General features: G+C 44.4%; 1 protein-coding gene across 1 annotated transcript in view; it reads left to right on the top strand.

Annotated features, from left to right (window-relative positions):
• Positions 1-3070: 3070 nt before the first annotated feature.
• The window catches only part of DRD4 (dopamine receptor D4), a 167601-nt gene continuing 150157 nt past the window's right edge, over positions 3071-20514 (top strand). The window contains exon 1 of the mRNA XM_068259920.1: positions 3071-3888. Coding sequence (XP_068116021.1) covers positions 3649-3888 — 240 coding nt within the window. The 5' untranslated portion in view covers positions 3071-3648. The remainder of the gene's footprint in view (positions 3889-20514) is intronic.

Here is a 20514-nt window from a genome sequence, read left to right on the forward strand (position 1 = left end):
CTGGCTGAGCGGTGTACACCGAGTGTCAGTAAACAATGGTATATAGTCTGGCTGAGCGGTGTACACAGAGTGTCAGTAAACAATGGTATATAGTCTGGCTGAGCGGTGTACACAGAGTGTCAGTAAACAATGGTATATAGTCTGGCTGAGCGGTGTACACAGAGTGTCAGTAAACAATGGTATATAGTCTGGCTGAGCGGTGTACACAGAGTGTCAGTAAACAATGGTATATAGTCTGGCTGAGCGGTGTACACAGAGTGTCAGTAAACAATGGTATATAGTCTGGCTGAGCGGTGTACACAGAGTGGCAGTACACACAATGCTATATAGTCTGGCTGAGCGGTGTACACAGAGTGGCAGTACACACAATGCTATAGAGTCTGGCTGAGCGGTGTACACAGAGTGGCAGTACACACAATGCTATGTAGTCTGGCTGAGCGGTGTACACAGAGTGGCAGTAAACACAATGCTATATATAGCGTGGCTGAGCGAGGTGCACAGTGGCAGTACACACAATGCTATATAGTCAGGCTGAGCCGTGTACACAGAGTGGCAGTACACACAATGCTATATAGTGTGGCTGAGCGAGCGGTGTACTACTATTCCCAGCAGACACAGAACAGTAAACACAATGCTATATAGTGTGGGTGAGCGAGCGGTGTACCACTATTCCCAGCAGACACAGAACAGTAAACAGAATGCTATATAGTGTGGCTGAACGAGCGGTGTACCACTATTCCCAGCAGACACAGAACAGTAAACAGAATGCTATATAGTGTGGCTGAGCGAGCGGTGTACCACTATTCCCAGCAGACACAGAACAGTGAACAGAATGCTATATAGTGTGGCTGAGCGAGCGGTGTACTACTATTCCCAGCAGACACAGAACAGTAAACAGAATGCTATATAGTGTGGCTGAGCGAGGTACACAGAGTGGCAGTAAACAGAATGCTATATAGTGTGGCTGAGCGAGCGGTGTACTACTGTTCCCAGCAGCGACACACAATGACTGGGGGGGACCCTGGCTAGCGTGGCTGGAGAGCGAACTACCCTGCCTGCCTACCCAAAGCTAAACCCACAGAGAAATGGCGGAGATATGACGTGGTTCGGGTATTTATTTACCCGAACCACGTGACCGTTCGGCCAATCAGAGCGCGTTCGGGCCCGAACCACGTGACCCGTTCGGCCAATCACAGCGCTAGCCGAACGTTCGGGGAACGTTCGGCCATGCGCTCTTAGTTCGGCCATGTGGCCGAACGGTTTGGCCGAGCACCGTCAGGTGTTCGGCCGAACTCGAACATCACCCGAACAGGGTGATGTTCTGCAGAACCCGAACAGTGGCGAACACTGTTCGCCCATCACTACTGGCTACCTATACTGAGAGGGCTACCTATAATGAGGTCCTACTGCCTACCTACACTGGGCCCCCCTGGCTAACCTATACTGAAGGGGCTACCTATAATGATGTCCTACTGCCTACTTACACTAGGGCCCCCGGCTACCTATACTGAGGGGGCTACCTACAAGGGGATCTCTCTGCCTAACAACACTGCCCCCCCCTGGCTAACCATTACTGAGGGGGCTACCTATACTGAGGTCCTACTGCCTACCTACACTGGGGCCCCCTGGCTACCTATACTGAGGGGGCCTACCTACAATGGGTTACCTCTGCCTAACTACACTGCCCCCCCCCCCCATGGCTGGATTTGAGGCAAGGCCACATAGTCCATGGCCTAGGGCACCAAGAAGCAAGGGGCGGGCAGCGGGCTGGCAGAGTAAGCCAGTTTAATTGCCAAACATGTAAACCGCAGCAGTACCCCAGTCTGCAGCTGCCCTGCTTCCATAGGGGCGAGCTGTGGAGTACTGGTCCTGTGCTTCCCCATCCTGTGCTGCTCTCCCTCACAAGCACAGCACAGAATGGGGGGAGCACAGGACCAGTGAAGTACACAGGATGGGGTGAGCACAAGACAACAGCACAGGACCAGGGGAACAAAGGGGACGGAGCGCACATGACTGGGGGGGGTTGACAGTGGGCCTTGGGCGGGAAAATGTCTAAATCCGACCCTGCCCTCCTCAGCTAACCTATACTGGAAGGTAGTGGGGCCTCTAGCTACCAAACAAACAAGGCACAAAGGTGCTTTTTAACTTTTTTTGGGGGGAGGGGGCACCCAAACTTTGCTATGAGGCCCCATGACCTCTAACTACACTCCTGCAGCCAGATACATCTAGAGTTAACTTGTCTTCCATGGCAGGTACTCACTGGTTTGACATTAAGGGTCCTATTGTTAACAGAGGAGTCAATGAAGCATGTTTTACATGTTATGTTCTTATTTGAGGAATATTAGCTTCACTAATATATTTAGCAGTACATTGAAAAGGTTTTGGTAATTTACAGTCAAATACTATCCTAAGTGGATGTTACTGTTGTACATTGAGAGTGTCATACCTTCAATTCAGTTAACATGTTACACAATGTAAATTAAAATGTATTTCCCTCCAAAAACACCATCCCTAGCATTAAAAAAATCCTTTGTAAGTAAATGTTAGTTGGTAAAAAAAAGATCATTTGAATGCTAGGAAGCACTGATGTCTGATGATCAGGTAGCAAGCAATTAACCACATTGTAGATGGCCAATTTTATACTTTGTCAAAATAAAATATAAAAATAGCAACATATAGCAAAGAATAATAATAATTAAAATTTAAAGAAAATAAATCTTAATGTCCCCTTCTTTGCTAAGATATCATATTACTCATGTACCAGTGTGCCCTTTGTAAATTTCTCCATCTACTTTTGTGCCTGTGAAATAGATGCCTTCTGTAATGTTTCCTATGTAACCTCCTTTTGCTAACACACCAGTGATACACAGCTGCATATAAGGCATTGCTATGGTAAGCACAGAGGCTGTGATACATGCTTTATGCTACACACAGATGCCAGGTGACAGAGTAGGGGAGACACACATTAGCACACATTAGGCTGCCTCCCTGTGCTGCTGTCACATTCACAGCTAAACTAAGCTGAGCTTTGTGTTGGGATGTGAGCAGTTCCGAGATCTCTGTGCTGATTGGAGGAGCTCCCGGACAAACCCTCTCTACCTTAATCGGCTTTCTTCTCCTGTACTGGACGCGACCCACTTGCGAATTAATCACCTTGGGACCGGTCAGTTCTTCACAGAAAAGAAAAGGGAAGATTTTCCCCCCCTTTGTTTCTTCCATCAGACAGACCAGCAGATCCCACACGTGCTGCTGTTCAGTCTTCAGTGATGTGTACAGCTTCCAACATGTGGACAGAGGCTTGGAGAACTTCCAATAGTGAGTCCACATGAGGGGGTCAGTGTCTGGTTGTAAGCTTTCTCCTGACCTTCTTCTAGGTAGGGAGTTAACCCTTTAGACTGCCTGAAGAAAAGCAAGAATGGGAAGCAAGCTTGGAGACCCACATTTCTGCTCCCCTTTATGCAAGCAAGAGGATCTTCTGACCTGATTAGGAACACCATCCTCTGAGAAGGAGAAATAGATGACTTCTCCATGGGACAAGCTACTCGAAGAGCAAGGACAAAGGGAGAGATTGACCAAGGAAGAAGTCCACTCTGGCGTGCAGTCTTCTGCTTTCATGGGACACTGGGGTCTTAGCTCAGCAGGGAAGCCATGGTCAATAATACATCCAACGAAACGGCTGAGCCCACAGAAGATACTCACTACAACTTTCTGGCCTTGATATTCGGCCTCATACTGATTGTATTTATCATCTGTGGAAATGTGTTAGTGTGTCTGAGCGTCTGCACAGAAAAAGCCCTAAAAACCACCACCAATTATTTCATAGTTAGCCTGGCTGTAGCTGACCTGCTCCTGGCCGTCCTGGTGCTCCCCCTGTACGTGTACACAGAGGTAAGTGGACCTGCCATACTCTCACACAGTTCTTGTGCAAGACTTTATTTTATAATACATCATGAAGGAGTTCTGTGAAGTATCAAGGCACCAGAACTACTCAGGAGGAAATGATTTGGTATAGTGTGTCCCTGCCTCTTGCTTATGTGGAGTTGTGTGCACATGAAAATGTATTGTCTTACCTCTATTGGCTGCTAGAGATGCAAGAGGCTTGCATGCTTATGTAATGCAAATTGTATGCAATTTGGAAAAAGGCTAATAAAATGCACTTCTTGCCGATTTGGATTTTTTCTAGTTCCAATCTGCATAAAATATGCATGAAGGCCTCTTTCACAGTGCAACGTTAAAGTCACGTTATTTAACGCAGAATAACTCACTGCAATGAAAACTCACTGCCCCATTCGCAGTGCACACGTTGCGTTCGTGAAAGTGCTGCATGCTGTGCGTTATACACGTTATTTGCTGTGTTGGACTGTTTGCACATGCTCAGTAATGACTTGGAAACATACTTTTCATTGCCTGTATGCTCTACTTTCTATAGAAGGTGTGAAGAAGCCTTTCCTGAAGTGAAACTTTTGTTGACAAATATGCAGCCTCCTCCTGTCAGCTCTGTGGTACTTGGATTAATGACAAAAGCTGTGTACCTTGATTCTAAGCACACGCTCACCCAGCCCCTCCGCCATGATCCTAATGCAGCCTGACAACCTGGTGATGTGCTTGTGCTGCTTATATTCCCCCTCAGTTAGTTCAGTTGGGTTGGACATTACTAACACAACTGCTTCGTGCAACTAAGTACTCATGCAGGAAGTGGAAATGCCTGGGCTTTTGTACTAATTGTGCTCACAACTCGTTTTGCAGATGGAGAACTGGCTGTACTTTGAAATGTGAGAGTAATTTTAATAATATTAAACTGCAAAAATCTTTGTGTAGAACTGATCCAAGTTTATAACAAATGTTAGGCACGACTAGAATTTCACATTTAAACAGAACATATTTACAAGTATCACCTCTGTCAAATTTCCAGAATAACACAATTGTACTGTGCAATCTCAGTTTCTCAGCATGCTAACGAAAAAGCTTGATGAGAATACATTTGATTTGGGCACCACTGATTTTGGCTTTTGGCCATCGGCATTTTTTTTGTAATCTAACCCATCATTCATTAACTTGTTATCAATTACTTTAATGTAATACCTGTCCCTAACTGCTGATATTAACCCCCCCAACATTAGCCCCTTGTTAATGTCTAGACTGTAACTTGTCACCTAATGTCAACAGTTTGCTCATGCCTAACCCTAACCTTCATCCTTAACACCTAAGGGATGGGGCCCACAAGAAATAGCAATCTCTAAACTTTTTTTGTTGTGATTTTAGCAGAGTTTTCCAGAGCGATTCTGGTAATTTTAAAGTGCTTTTGAAATTTGTAGAGCAATTGCAACTTTTTTGTGGTTCTTGGTAGTAAAATTGCTGCAAAATTGCTTTGTATCGCAAGTGCTCCAAAAATGCTGTAGGACCCTCGATTGTAATTTGGGGAAATCGCAATTGCTGCTGTGTAATCACAATATCCTTATTATCAACTTATTATCTTGTGCATTGGGTGTACAATAGCCAAACAATGCCATCAAGTCAACCATTCTCAGCTAATTTCTTAATATACTGCTCTTTGGTTCTAACATAGCGTCCATCCAATAGCATTCCATCACCCACCCCATCAACACATAGGCAAAGTGACTCTTGCAGACAGTCAAACTCCCATGACAGCCAGCACTGACTATGCAATAGCTGAACACTGGCACCTGAATGCACAGGGCCACGTCCAGTGAGTTCCCTGGTAAGCCTTGGCGTATTCCAAGGTCAGATGACACTCCATCTAGGGACTTGACCATACTCATCTGCCCAGCTCATATGGCTGCTGATTGGTCTTTGCATGGGCACAGAAGTTGAGGTTGCCGGGGCACGGACAAAGGGGGGGGGGGGTCAGAGGTCACATGACATTGGTGTGAAGAGGTGTAGCATGGGTGATAGGCATGGTCAGGCAGATGAGAGCATGTCTGGGATTTCCTAGCCAAGAACCCAAGCTGAAATTAGAAACCTTCAGAAGTTGACTCTGAATAGCTCTGTTGAGATGGCATTCCCCTAATAGGCTAATTATCCCCACCCAGGAGACAGAAGTTGGAATTATCAAAACTTCTAGCATATGGTCCATTAACCAGCAGCTGGGGTAATTATTCAATGATTTGCTTGCCACAACTTTCCTCTTGCTGGTGAAATCAGCTTGCATGTTTCGCTCATCACTAGCACATACACAATGTGATCTTACAAAGGATCGATTTGACAATTCAAACAAAAATAATTGAAAGGTACATTGTGACTGATTGCAGCACAAAATAAATAAATTATAAAACAATGTCAATTTGCAGCTTATTCTGATACATTTCAGAAGAGAAATGCTTAATTAATTAAACAAGTTTTTTTGATGATGCTGAAGAGATTTTGCATTTGATTTCATCATCAATTCAATCATGTAATTGAAATGATTGTTCTATGGATTCACTGGATTGCATCATGTATGGCCACCTTTAGGGCTGATTCACAATGGGGGGTTCAGTACATGGTTGCTTGTAATTGAAATGACTTGTAGCACTTCCTGCCTGCAGGAGAGGGAGGTGTTACTTACCCATGTTGCCACGGGGTTACTTACCCATGCCACCACCTATAGCCAATGCACTCCACGTCACTCCCATGCTTCCTTCTTCTGGGTCGAAGGAGGAAGCGTGGGAACGCCCTGGGACGTGACGTGGAACGTGAGTGGAGCGCATCAGCTGTAGGCGGCATGGGTAAGTTAACCCCCCTCTCCCGTGGGCAGGAAATGCTACTCGTAATTTCAATTACAAGCAACCCTATTTCAGTACTCTGCTGATTCTCAGCAATCAGCAAAGTGCTCTATCAATGTAACCCTATGTGAGCATTCTCACTGCAGTGCTGCGATTTGTATAAAATCGCAAATGCTTTGCATGCAGCATTTTTCAAGCAATCATGATGAGTTTCTTGTTGCCTGAACAAAACCACAAAGCAAAATTGTTTTGCAATTGTAAGTGAACCAGCCCTAAGTGTCAGTAGCCAGTGCTGCTGAGGTGGTAAGGCAGTGTGGGAGAGTGGAAGGAGCCATACAAATCATTCCTTTATACTTATATGCCCTATTTGAGCATTTAGTACAGCAGATCCATAGCATAGCTACAGCCATATGAAGAGCCAAGAACCATGCTTAAAGGACCACTATCATAAAACATTTTACATTTAAAATGAATACATATAAAATGTATTTTCTCCCAGAGTAAAATGTACTATATATTACTTTTCTCCAATATAACTGTCACTTATAGTAGGCAGTGAAAATCGGACAGATTTTTGGACTAGTCCATCTACTTATGGGGATTCTCAGGTACTTCTTTATTTACACAAGCACTTCCCAAAAGGCAGTTACTCAGTCCAACTACCAGAATAGTGTGCAGAGAGCAGGGAGGCCTGCCGGAATGGTTATATATAGATCTTAATCCAGAAAAGGATTTCGTAAAGAATAAAGAAGATACTGTAAATCCATCATGTGGAGATGGACTAGTCCAAATCTTGTTAGATTAGTCAGCTTTTTACTGCCACTGTAAGCGACAGCAACATAGGAGAAAGGAGAAAAGTAATTTATTGCGAATTTTACTTGGGGAGAAATGAACATTTTGGATGTATGTATTTTAAAATCAACAATCTTTCACAATAGTGGTCTTTTAAATACAGCAGTTTCAGGCTATGGCCCAGTGCACACCAAAACCCTCTAGCAGATCTGCAAAACGCTAGAGGTTTTTGAAGCAGATTTTCAGAGCGATTCTAGGCATGTTTAGAGAGGTTTTCTAAACATGCCTAGCGTTTTTGGGAGCGTTTTCGGGTAGCAGATTTCATAAATTGTTACAGTGAAGCTGTTACTGAACAGCTTTTGTAACAAAAACACTGGGAAAACCACTCTGATCTAGCATTTTTCAGAGCGGTTTGAGCTTTTCCAATACTTTACACACTGAGGCAGAAACGCATCTACAAACCGCAAAAATGCTGCAGGAGCCACGTTTGCGGTTTGCTAAAACCTTAAACCGCTGATGTGCACAATCCCATTGAGATACGTTAGCCAAGCGTTTTCAGAAGCGGCAGCGTTTTTGAAAATGCTGGCAAAACCGCTCGGTGTGCACTAGGCCTATCTGGCCTTCTTTAGTGTAGGGTGTGGGTTTCTTATGGCTCTGAGGAAAGCATTGAATGTAATATTTCAGAATCACCAGGGATCTTATAGAAAGTCACCAGGTGTTTCTCACCATTTATCTGAATAAGATTCTGAGGTTCATGGACAATTGGCAAGAATATACTGTAGTAAGCAATAGGGTTCATTTATAAAAAACAAAAACAAAAAAAACAACAACTAAGAAAACCAAAAGAGATGCGCACAACGTCCATTCCAGCACTTTATTTTATTCAACTCATTTTCCTCCATTTCCTAATCTACCAACAGAGATAGAACTAATTTAGATGACCAAACTAGCTGCAGCATGAGGAAGTAGGTGCACAAAGTATACGGCTAGGAGGGCCTTTTTGCCACGCCATTATAGCGCTCACCCGCAGACACTGTACTGACCTGACTAAGTGGGAAACACCCACCTGTATGTGCAATTTGCAGGTTATGATATTGGATTGTGTATTCACTGTATCCCCGACTGTTCATCTAAAAAACAATTCTAAAGAAAGTCTATCACAATTATTTTGAATTTTTGCTATCCTAAGAGCTGGGACCCCCCCAGGAGAGCTTTCAGTAGTGCAGTGGGGTGGGTACAAAAATCAGCCAACTCTGACTCCGATTTTTCAGTTTATGAAGCCACCGACTCCGACCCGGACTCCAGGTACGCAAAATTGCTCGAATCCACAGCCCTAGCTTTCAGCCATGCTGTGGAATCACGGGCGATTGCAAAAGCGCTAGGCTAATTAAAGGCAATAGTGGTGATTCCACATAAGTTGCAATTTGTAAACAGAGGCGTCAAAAAGGTTAAAATTGAGTAAAAAAACATTTAAAAAGGGGGAAGTTTGGTGGACTTACCTCCCTCATGGAAAAACAGACTAAAGAACGTTATTGTAATTCACATTGATTAGAATCTCCAAGGTGCAACGCGTTTCGCAGGTCTCAATCCTGCTTCATCAGGCAATTAACTAGAGAAAGCAAAAAGTCACAGAGGCGCTTGGCCCCAGTACAGACCCTTTTTGCTTTCTCCAGTTAATTGCCTAATGAAGCAGGATTGTGACCTGCGAAACGCGTTGCACCTTAGAGATTCTAGTCAATGTGAATTACAATCACGTTCTTTAGTCTGTTTTTCCCACGAGGGAGGTAAGTCCACCAAACTTCCCCCTTTTTTAAAGGTTTTTTTACTCCATTTTAACCTTGTTGGCGCCTCTGCTTACAAATTGTTGGACTAAAGAATGTCCGCATGTCTGACATCACCATGAGATCGCTAGAGCGCCCTGTCTTTGCCTGCGTGGACATGGGAGGAGGAGGAAGATTACTGGCAGTGGCACCTTTATTCTGTTGTGCTGTGACATCACCCTTAAACGCACTGTAAAGCATACTTGCCAGCTTGTTGTGCAAGTGCTGCATCCTTTCTGCCTTCTGGTGATTTGGTAACATCTCCGCCACTTTGTGCTTATAGTAGCGTTGCCACCCAGTACAGGTCATTCCCCTTGGGTTGTTTTTATACGGGGTTCCCTCAACAGGCTGGACAGCATGAAAGACACCATCTGCACAAATTTGGATGCCGATATACTATCCATCTCCTCTTGCTCTTCATCAGTGATGTCAGATAAGTTCTCCTCCTCCCTCCAGGCACAAACAATACCACGGAAAAGTTGAGCAGCACAAGCCCCCTGCGACACCTGCTGCAGTTGTTCTTCCACCTCCTCCTCCAAAAAAACACCTTCCTCATCTGACTCCTCTTCCCCACACAACTCTTCCTCGTCCCCCCTCTGTGCTGCCGCAGGTGTTGAGGAAACATCTGGTTCTGCTGATGATAGTTCCCACAACTCTTCCTCCTGTTCCTGTTCATGCTCCTCCACAGCTTGTTTCACCACTCTACACACGGCACCCTCCAGGAAGAAAGCATATGGGATCAAGTCGCTGATGGCGCATTCACTGCGACTCACCAGGTTTGTCACCTCCTCAAACAGCCGCATGAGCCTGCAGGCATTTCGCATGAGTGTCCAGTACTTTGGCCACAACAACCTCAGCTCCCCAAAACATGACCTTTCACTGTAGTTGTACAGATAGTGGTTGACGACTTTCTCCTGTTGTAGCAGGCGGTCAAACATCAGGAGCGTTTAATTCCAGCGAGTCGGGCTATCGCAAATCAAGCGCCTCACTGGCAAGTTATTTCTCTGCTGAATATCGGCCAAGCGTGCCATGACCGTGTAGGACCTCCTGAAATGACCACACACCTTCCTGGACTGCTTCAGGACCTCGTGTAAGAATGGGTACTTACACACAAATCTTTGAATTATTAGATTCAGCACGTGCCATGCAGGGTACATGTGTCAACTTTCCCAAACTCAAAGCCGAAATGAGATTGCTGCCGTTGTCACACACCACGTTGCCGATCTCCAGTTGGTGTGGGGTCAGCCACTGATCCACCTGTTTGTTCAGAGCAGCCAGGAGAGCTGCTCAAGTGTGACTCTCCGCTTTGAGGCAAGACATGTCCAAGATGGCGTGACACCATCGTACCTTGCATGCAGCATAGGCCCTGGGGAGCTGGGGAGTGTGTAGCTGGAGAGCAGATCGCAGCACCAGTAGAGTAGCACTGCCACTCAGCCAAGGAGGAGGAGCACAGCGAAGAGGATGTAGCAGGAGAAGTAGGAGGCGAAGGAGAGGAGGTGGCAGCAGGCCTGCCTACAAGCCATGGAGGTGTCACAACTAGTTCCGCTGCACAGCCACGTACTCCCTGCTTGCCAGCGGTCACCAGGTTGACCCAATGGGCTTTATAAGTAATGTACCTGCCCTGACTGCTTTTCAGACCAGGCATCCGTGGCCAGATGGACCCTTGATCCAACGCCAGAGATGACACCACTTGCCTTTCAACTTCATGGTACAGTTTGGGTATCACCTTTTTTTGAGAAATAATTGCGGCCTGGTATCTTCCACTGCGGTGTCCCAATCGCCACAAATTTTCGGAAGGCCTCAGAGTCCACCAGCTGGTATGGTAACAGCTGGCGAGCTAACAGTTCCGCCAAGCCAGCTGTCAGACGCCAGGCAAGGGGATGACTGGCAGACATTGTCTTCTTCCCCTCAAAGATTTACTTCATGGACACCTGGCTGCTCTGGGCAGAGGAGCAGGAACCGCTCAAGGTGAGAGGCGGAGTGGAGGAGGGTGGCTGTGAAGGTGCAAGGGAGAAAGCGGCTGAAGATAACGCACCTGAAGGAGGAAGAGGAGAAGGAGGGTGGCTTTTCTTTTGTGTGCTTCTTTTTTCTTTAGGTGGTCTTCCCATTGCAGTTTGTGTTTTTTCGTTATGTGCCTTTATAAGGCAGTTGTCCCTACGCGGGTCTTGGTCTTTCCACGGCTCAATTTTTGGTGGCAGAGAGTACAGATGGCATTGCTTTCATCTGAGGCAGACACACACAAAAATTTCGACACTGCTGAGCCCTCGGATGATGGCGTTTTGGTGGTGGCGTCAGCAGCTGACGTTGAAGGGTATGTTGGCTGGCTGTCCATAGGTGGCGATACATGCCGCCGGACACTGCTACGAGCTGTTTCTGACGACGAGCTCCGTCTGCTTTTTTCAGCAACTCGTCGCTTCCTACTCCTCTCTGATTCCCCCTCTGAACTTTCTTCCGGTCATCATGTCTATTAGGATCCCACTTGACATCCATGCCAGTATCATCATCATCATCATCATCATCATCATCCTCCACAGCTTCGCTTGTATCAGACACCTCATAAACTGCACTAACAGCAGGTACTTCATCATCCTCCTCACACCTTACGTCCATAGTGACGCCTAACTCAGACATATGAGGTGGTGTAACTTGCTTAGCGCCTTCATCTTGTTGTAACAATAATTGCTGAGAATCAGTTAATTCCCGACCAAATAACTCCTGCGAAGTGTCAAATGGAGCGGATGTGGTGCTTGTAGTAGTGCTGGTGGCTGCGGAAGATAAGGTGCTCTGTGTTAAATAGTCAACTACGTCCTGACAATCTTGGGAGTGGATGGCACGTGCCTTCTTCTGAGCACTGTACTTTGGTCCAGGGCCGCACAAAATCACGTCAGCACAACCTCGAACAGACCTGTCGGGTGGTCTGCCTCTGCCTGTTGTTTTGTCCATATTGGGGGGGGGGAGGGGGGGAATGAAGTGATAGGTATGCACTGACTTGACTAATACAATGTGCAGTCACACAGGTGCAGTGAACAGGTATGCAGTTACTGTTATATAAAACTGCGTGCTGTCACACAGGTGCAGTGAAAGGTATGCACGGACTGGTATTACGAATGTGCAGCTGTCAAACACAGGTGCAGTTAAAAGGTAGGCACTGAATGTGCTGGGCCTGGCACAGTATAGCAGTTAGCAAGGGCCAGCTGCGACAGACAGGGCTGTATATGCAAGTGTCAGTGGGCCACACAAAAAAAAACACATCACAAGAACATTAGCTCTCAAAAGAGCTGTGTTTTTTTTTTAGCAATATATATCAGCAAGGAGCAAGCTAACAAGCCTAACAAAAGCCTAACTAAGCTTTCTCTATCTCTGCAGCAACCTCTCTCCCTTATCTCACTAACACAGCAGCAGACTGAGTGAGAAAATGGCCGACGCTGCTTCCTTTTATAAAGGGGGGGGGGGGGGCCTCCAGGAGGGAGTGCAGCCTGATTGCAGGCTGCCATGTGTCTACTGACTGTGATGTAGAGGGTCAAAGATTAGCCCAACGATGTAGTATAGGTATTCCTATGCCAACTGTTAGGGCCATCTCTACACTTGTGATGGAAGTCAATAAAAAAAAAATTCAGGTTAAAATTTGCAAAACTATGAGAAAAAAGCTTACATTTTGCAGCATAAATTTGCACACCACGTGTGATTTCACACAGGTTTCACTATTTTACTCTGCTGCTGATGCATAAATATCTCACCAACAACAAACGTTTTCAAGAAGAGCCTATATCACACAATTACTAAAGGCTACCACAGATTTCATGTAGATCTTTATGAGGTGAGAAAAGACCCAGAAACCGAATTATATCATGAGAAATTACACTCTGCTGTTGTGAAATCTTTTTACTTTCACCCAAAGAACATTGAAAAAATAAAACACCTCCCTAAAAGATCTGCCAGTACTTGTTCAAACTTTCATTACACAGTGGAGGACTACTGCAATACATCTATACAGGCCTTTCAAATAAGTACTTACACCATCCTCATTTAGTACAGAATGCAGCTTACAGGCTGTTGCCCTTGCCACACAACACCAGCTCTTTGCTCACTCCACTGGCTGCCAATAAAATTAAGAACTTTGAATTGGATCCTTTAAAGTGAACCCGAGGTGAAATAAAGTGATGAGATAAAAAAAATTGTATTTATCATCCTACTCCTAAAAATAACTTTTTTTTACATTTATTTTAGATATGGTTTTATGGTTTTATTTTATATTTTATTATATATTTTATTTTATATTTAAACATTTACAAAATAGAATATTAACCATATTTTTTTAACTATAAGACACACTTTTTCTCCCCCAAAAGTGGCCCTTTTTCACTATATCAGTTGCTGTCAATTATAACTAAAAGGACAACTGATGTGAAAGGTAATGTCCATGTTTCCCTATGGCTCAAGCGATATTACTGAATAACGGAGTGCTGACCTGGAAGCTGTCATCGCCATTTTTAAAATGAAGGATGAAGATTTCCATTAATCACAGTTGTAATTTGATCTGTCCCCTGTGCCACCTGACTTCCACGGCAGATAAACTCATTTGAAAGCACAGGATGTTAACAATGTGTCTGTTTCCATTAAAGCAGGAAGTAGAAACACTGCAGATTTATTTCAGGATTTCTATCAGCTGTAACAACAAAGAAATGTTTTTCTTTAAAGGTTATTATACTGTTGCGTATCTTTTTGAGCAGGTCCGCTTTAAAGCACACCTGAAGTCTGCTGTCCTTAATACTTTAAAGCTGTGCTGTCACTTTAAAGTGGGACATACAAGTTAGCCTTGAGTAAGGTGACACTTGTCAATCTGTTTCTCTGCTCAGACTGTGGCTAGGGGCACGCATCTGCTGCTACCACTATCATGTGGGATACTTGAAACACATTACTAAGCGGACAACAACAGAGGATCAACTTTTTCTGTTCCCTTGGACACTATATCCCACACTTGTTCTATGACTATCTGTGATTCTGCTACTGACAATTGAACTCATACCATTGATCACAGTGATTGGTCTAGACTTTTTGCTGCCTGAGGTAAACTTGTGAGGATGCCCCCCCCCCCTCCTCGATTTGGAGTGATCGCACAGCACCCGTGTATAGGTAGGTAGGTAGCCAGGTATAGGTGCTGCCGTATAGGTGCCCCAGTATAGGTAGTATAGCTGCCCTCAGCATAGATAGTATAGTTGCTGCAGTATGGGTAGTATAGTTGCCCAGTATAGTTAGCTAGTATACAGTAGTTACCCCAGTATAGGTAGTATAGCTGCCCCCAGCATAGATAGTATAGTTGCTGCAGTATGGGTAGTATTATTGCCCCCAGTATAGATAGTATAGTTGCTGCAGTATGGGTAGTATACTTGCCCCCAGTATAGATGGTATAGTTGCTGCAGTATGGGTAGTATTCTTGCCCCCAGTATAGATAGTATAGTTGCTGCAGTATGGGTAGTATACTTGCCCCCAGTATAGATGGTATAGTTGCTGCAGTATGGGTAGTATACTTGCCCCCAGTATAGATAGTATAGTTGCAGCAGTATGGGTAGTATAGTTGTCCCCAGTATAGATAGTATAGTTGCTGCAGTATGGGTAGTATACTTGCCCCCAGTATAGATAGTATAGTTGCTGCAGTATGGGTAGTATACTTGCCCCCAGTATAGATAGTATAGTTTCTGCAGTATGGGTAGTATACTTGCCCCCAGTATAGATAGTATAGTTGCTGCAGTATGGGTAGTATACTTGCCCCAAGTATAGATAGTATAGTTGCAGCAGTATGGGTAGTATAGTTGTCCCCAGTAGAGGTAGTATTGTTTCCACAGTAAAGTTAGCTAGTATAGTTGCCCCAGTATAGTTAGCTAGTATAGTTGCTCCAGTATAGATGGTATAGTTTCCTCAAAATCGGCCTCAAACTATGGAGACGTGACCGTGTAAGAAATGGATTGTGAGCCTCTTTTTGGGACAGTTAGTGACATGACTCTGTAAAGTGCTGCAGAAGATGTCAATCAGTGCCATATAAATACTCGAGTAAATAAGTAAAGTGTTGTTTCTCCTTTGTAAAAAAAAATACAATAGGTTACAAGTAACAGTGCTGGCCCATTTTAGTTTGTAGCCAGCCTTGAATTTCTAAAATTGCAAAGAAGCTTAAAGGCCCATACACACGTCGGATTTTTCCGAACGACGGGTCGTTTGAACGTCCCGTCGTTCAGTCGTCCGCACGCCAAATCGGGCATGTGTACAGACTGTCGTTCGGGTGATAAGACTGATTTTGGCTCAAGACCAGTCTTATCACCCGAACGACAGTCTGTACACGCGCCCGATTTAGCGGACGAACGACTGAACGACGGGACATTCAAACGACCCGTCGTTCACGGAAATCCGACGTGTGTATGGGCCTTAAGTCTTTGTAACTACGGCAGCAACTCAACAATTGTTTAACTCATTCTTGTTTAGAGCATCCTCTTATTTTCATCTTCCTGCATGAGCAATTAGATAGACAAAGGAAAACTTTTTTTTCCGGGTCACACATCTGGACTGGCTAAGTCACTGCAAGAGGCTGACACTCTAATCTAGTGTTTTCTGCCACAAACCCTTTGTGTGTGTATACTGTATACATACTGTATACTGTATATAAAGAAGGTAAGGTGATGGTATAGCCTTGTCAAACTCCTGCAGCAGATTTTTGTTCTTCCACAAGAGTCCTGTTACTATAATCCTGACCTACTGCAGTTGAAGATGGTACAAAAAAATAAAAATTAGGAAGCTGTGAAATGTCACTACCATAAAAAGCAAAAAGCACCACTAATCTCCAGATTTGTGGGCTCAGTCCTTTCGGGGATGTGCAATATAAATATTTTCTCTGCTTTCTTCAGCAAAAGAATCTGCCTCATTAATGTTGTAAACATGGATAATTGCCTAAGTGGCTGGGTGGCCATATTGTTTAGCAGTAGTGCTGGTTTCAGCAAAATTATGTTATTTCTAGTTAGACTCTGCGTTTATTTAAAGGGGTGCTCTATTGAGAATGGGAAGATTCTGCTACTTCTAAAGCCAGTTATGTAATAGCAACAGAATAAAATTTGTTATATAATTTACGTTTTAAAAAATGCTTATCTGGCAGCAGAGCTTCTGATAAGGTCGGAGATTCTGTTTAATCTCTTCCACTAGATGTGTAACTGGCATCATTTCTCTGCATATACCTGCTGGCCTGCCAGTTACTGTGGTGAGGCAACAACTGTTTCCCAGAAGGCAAAGACCAGGTGAGGGGGTGGGGGGGTAACTGTCCTCAACAATCATCCAGCTGACAGAACACTAGCTGTCAGATATTGAAAATGGCAATTCTGAGCTTTTTCTGATAAAGAAAAGGACAGGTCCTAGGAAAAAAGGAAAAACAAGATCTACTTACCCTGGGCTTCCTCCAGCCTCTGGAAGCCGACTTGTCCTTTGCCGCAGCTCTGGTGCCCCCTCCATTGCGAGGTTGGCATCTGCAATGGAGGGGACCCCGGGACACCGGAGCTGCGGCGAGGGATGTCAGGAACCAGCCCCAAGGCACGGCCGACTGGGGGTTTGACCAGATCGCGAGGGGAAGCAGCCTTATTCAAGCTAACACAAGGCTGTCACCCCTCAAAACACTTCTCACTGCCACCACTAGCTGCTGCTAGACACTCCAACAATTCCCACTCTGCTGTCGAGTGGTCTGCACTCAGTCCGGCATTTTTGTATTTGGGTCAGCTTTGCGCTTTAGGCCAAATACGGGAACGCCACACACACACACAATACAATCGCACAGTAGCAAGGCATAATCAGGCACTGAACTTGTAACGCAAATTACACTGCAGTCTCTCTCTAGGCTATGAGCTGTTAGTACATCAGAAGTCAGGGTTATTAAATAAATATTTACTATTCCAAAAAGTGGAACAGTGCAGACAGGAATATATACAAAAAGATTTACAAAAACAAAGTAAAAATTACAAAGACACACAACAAGACAGATTGCAAAAATAAAAACGGGAATCAAAACAGAAATTGAACTTTTACCAGCGCAAAGGTCCAACTTGGCCGTGGAAGGAGGACACAAATTCTGATTGGATCAGGATCATCTCTAGCTGTCGCTACCTTCAGGAGAAGATGAGTTGTGACTGTCCTAGGCCGACTTATATAGTCCGATTTTTAGCCCGGGGGTACAAGTCCAGATATAATTTAATTTCCCAGATTGTGACACCACCTTTCGCTGAGCCCTCTGTAAAATCCTTGCTGGCTGTGATATGCAAACTTCAAAGGTTCCTGTTTTAGCTTCCAACTTTCCAGACCCAGTAAAGTCCAGCTTGTATATTGGGTCAACAGGTAGCTGTTTATATGAATACAAAGTTCAAAGCAATGCAACACCTTTTCAGGATGCAGGACAAAAGAGTGGGTCATTATCTAATTACCTGTTTCCTTGCTGTAGGCTAGGTAGATATTTCCTATTTAAATGTCCAGGTTTCTTTGGGCTATTCAACGTAACTGGTCTATTCAATGCAGACAATGGTAGCTTCCTTGCTGGACATTGAATGCAAATGTAATTTACATTGACATACAGAAACTCAAAATAGCAACTTCCTTCAGCCAAGTAACAATTATACCCCCAACGGCAGACGGCTTCTGAACATACATACACATCTAAAATAGTACACAGCAGACAGAAAAATGGAAAAAATATGGCTTCTGTATTATTCCACTATCACAAATGGCTGCTATGTTATGACAAGGGACATATTGGCTGCCAGGGGCTGGAGGAAGCCCCGGGTAAGTAATTTTTTTTTTTTTACTCGGATGTGTCCTTCAAGCATTTCACTCTGCTGTTATTATCTGGATAAGGATAGCAGAATGCTATATTATGGATTAATTGTTTATGCAGTGTTTACACATTTTCTACTTTTCTTTACAGAGTGCATTGCAGAGTAATTATGTCATGAACTGACCCTGTAACATAAAACCGCAAATAAAATGTTTTAGTGTACTACTCCCTCTGTATAAATCACTTGTGAGGCCACATCTGGAGTATGGAATACAGTTTTAGGCACCGCACTATAGGAAGGACATTAACATACTAGAACAGGTACAAAGATGGGCAACTAAATTAATCAGAGGGATGGAAGGTCTCACTTGCTAAGAAAGGTTGGGCAAAATGGTTTATTTAGCTTGAAAAAAAAAAAAAAGACAGCTACGGCTCCTTTCACCCTACATCTGTTGAGTGAATGTGCAGAGCAGCAGGGTGAATAGAGAGAATGATTGCTGTGCTGCAGCTGGAACATTAGCAGGGAGAGGTGGCAGGATGTCTTTAGTGCTTCAGAAGTTGCCTGTCATTAGTAGCCATGTGCACTGGCTGCTGTAATACCAGAGTGCCCTGGACTATTGATTATTTATCCTGATCAGAGTAATTAATCAATAACGCAGGGCAGTCTGCTGTTGCAGAAGGCAGTGATACGGGTGCTGACAGCTGACTTCTGTAGTGAGCAGAGAAGCAAGCTCCAGGCAATTTAGATTACAGTAGCTTGATTGCAGGTAATCTTATCTCTTTTCCCAGCTCCCCCCGTTGTCTTCCGCCATGACCCTTTCCTCTCTTCAGATTTTACTGGCTTCTTTTAACAGCATGTCCCTGCTAAAGAACACTGGTGATGTCTGCAGTCTTAAAGAGAATCTGTATTGTTAAAATCGTACAAAAGTAAACATACCAGTGCGTTAGGGGACATCTCCTATTACCCTCTGTCACAATTTCGCCGCTCCTCGCCGCATTAAAAGTGGTTAAAAACAGTTTTAAAAAGTTTGTTTATAAACAAACAAAATGGCCACCAAAACAGGAAGTAGGTTGATGTACTGTATGTCCACACATAGAAAATGCAACCATACACAAGCAGGCTGTATACAGCCTTCCTTTTGAATCTCAAGAGATCATTTGTGTGTTTCTTTCCCCCTGTTCTCATGCACTGAAGTTTCAGGCTGCTCTTTTTTTTCCTGCAAACAGCTTTGCCCTTGTCTTTAATTCTTCAGTATGTGAAAGCCCAGCCAGCTCAGAGGACAATTTATCTAGCTTGTAAAAGATAAGAGAGAAGAGAGAAGCTGTTCTAATCTAAATAATACACAGGCAGTGTGCATAGAGGGGCCTGGAAGGGGGAATTCATAGCAGAACCACAACACTGAAGAACTTGGCAGCCTTCCAGACACAGGCTGACAAGTCTGACAAGGGAAAGATACATTGATTTATTACAGAGACTGTGATAGCAGAAAGTGCTGCAGTAAGCCAGAACACATTAGAATAGCTTTTGGAACTTGTAGGATGATAAAAAACAGGATGCAATTTTTGTTACGGAGTCTCTTTAATGAGAGGGCTTTTTGCCGTTTCTCCTCTCCCACCAGGCTCTTTGTCTTGTGCCTCTACATCTTTACCCCCCCCCCCCCCGCTCCTTTCAATGCATCCCCCTCTTTCGTATGTCTTCCTTTTCTAACTGTCTTCAGAGGAGCTCACAATCTAATCATACCATAGTGATAGTCTAATGTCCTACCATATTATCATTGTGTATTTATATAGCACTGGCATCTTCTGCAGCACTGTATAGAGTACAGAGTTTTATAACGGTTAGCTCCGTCCACATCCTGACGACTTCTTTTCCCCAAAAATCCCCCAAAATTTGCAGTGACACGCTTAGCACCCCAACCCATCGACTCTCCCAACAAAAAAATTGTTTGTTTGCTTTTTTGGGGGGAGTGGGCAGTTGTGGAATAACAGTAGGGGTTGCAGACGTTGAAACCGCATCGGGGCCCTAGGGCCCACCCTCAACCACAATTTTAGATCTTTATTGGTCCTGTGCTGGTAATAATCACTTCTATAGATGCTTTGAATAGTGGTAGTCTTTAAAGAGACTCTGAAGCAAGTCTAAAAGCATGTTATTACTGTAAAGCACTATAGATAGTGCTAAACCGACGCATCCCGCGGCAAACCGAGGGGTTTATACCGCCCAAATCCCCTCTGCAAACTTGGGGGAGTGATTCCTGATGAGGCAGAGCTTAGCGCTGTAGCTTTGCCTCTTAGCACGTCAATCCCCGCTGATTGCCGCCTCTCCCCGCCCCTCTCAATCTGCCTTCACAGAGAGGGGCGGGGGAGAGGCAGAGATACGTGCTGATTG

The sequence above is a fragment of the Hyperolius riggenbachi genome, chromosome 11 (assembly GCF_040937935.1).
Source record: "Hyperolius riggenbachi isolate aHypRig1 chromosome 11, aHypRig1.pri, whole genome shotgun sequence".
NCBI lineage: Eukaryota > Metazoa > Chordata > Amphibia > Anura > Hyperoliidae > Hyperolius > Hyperolius riggenbachi.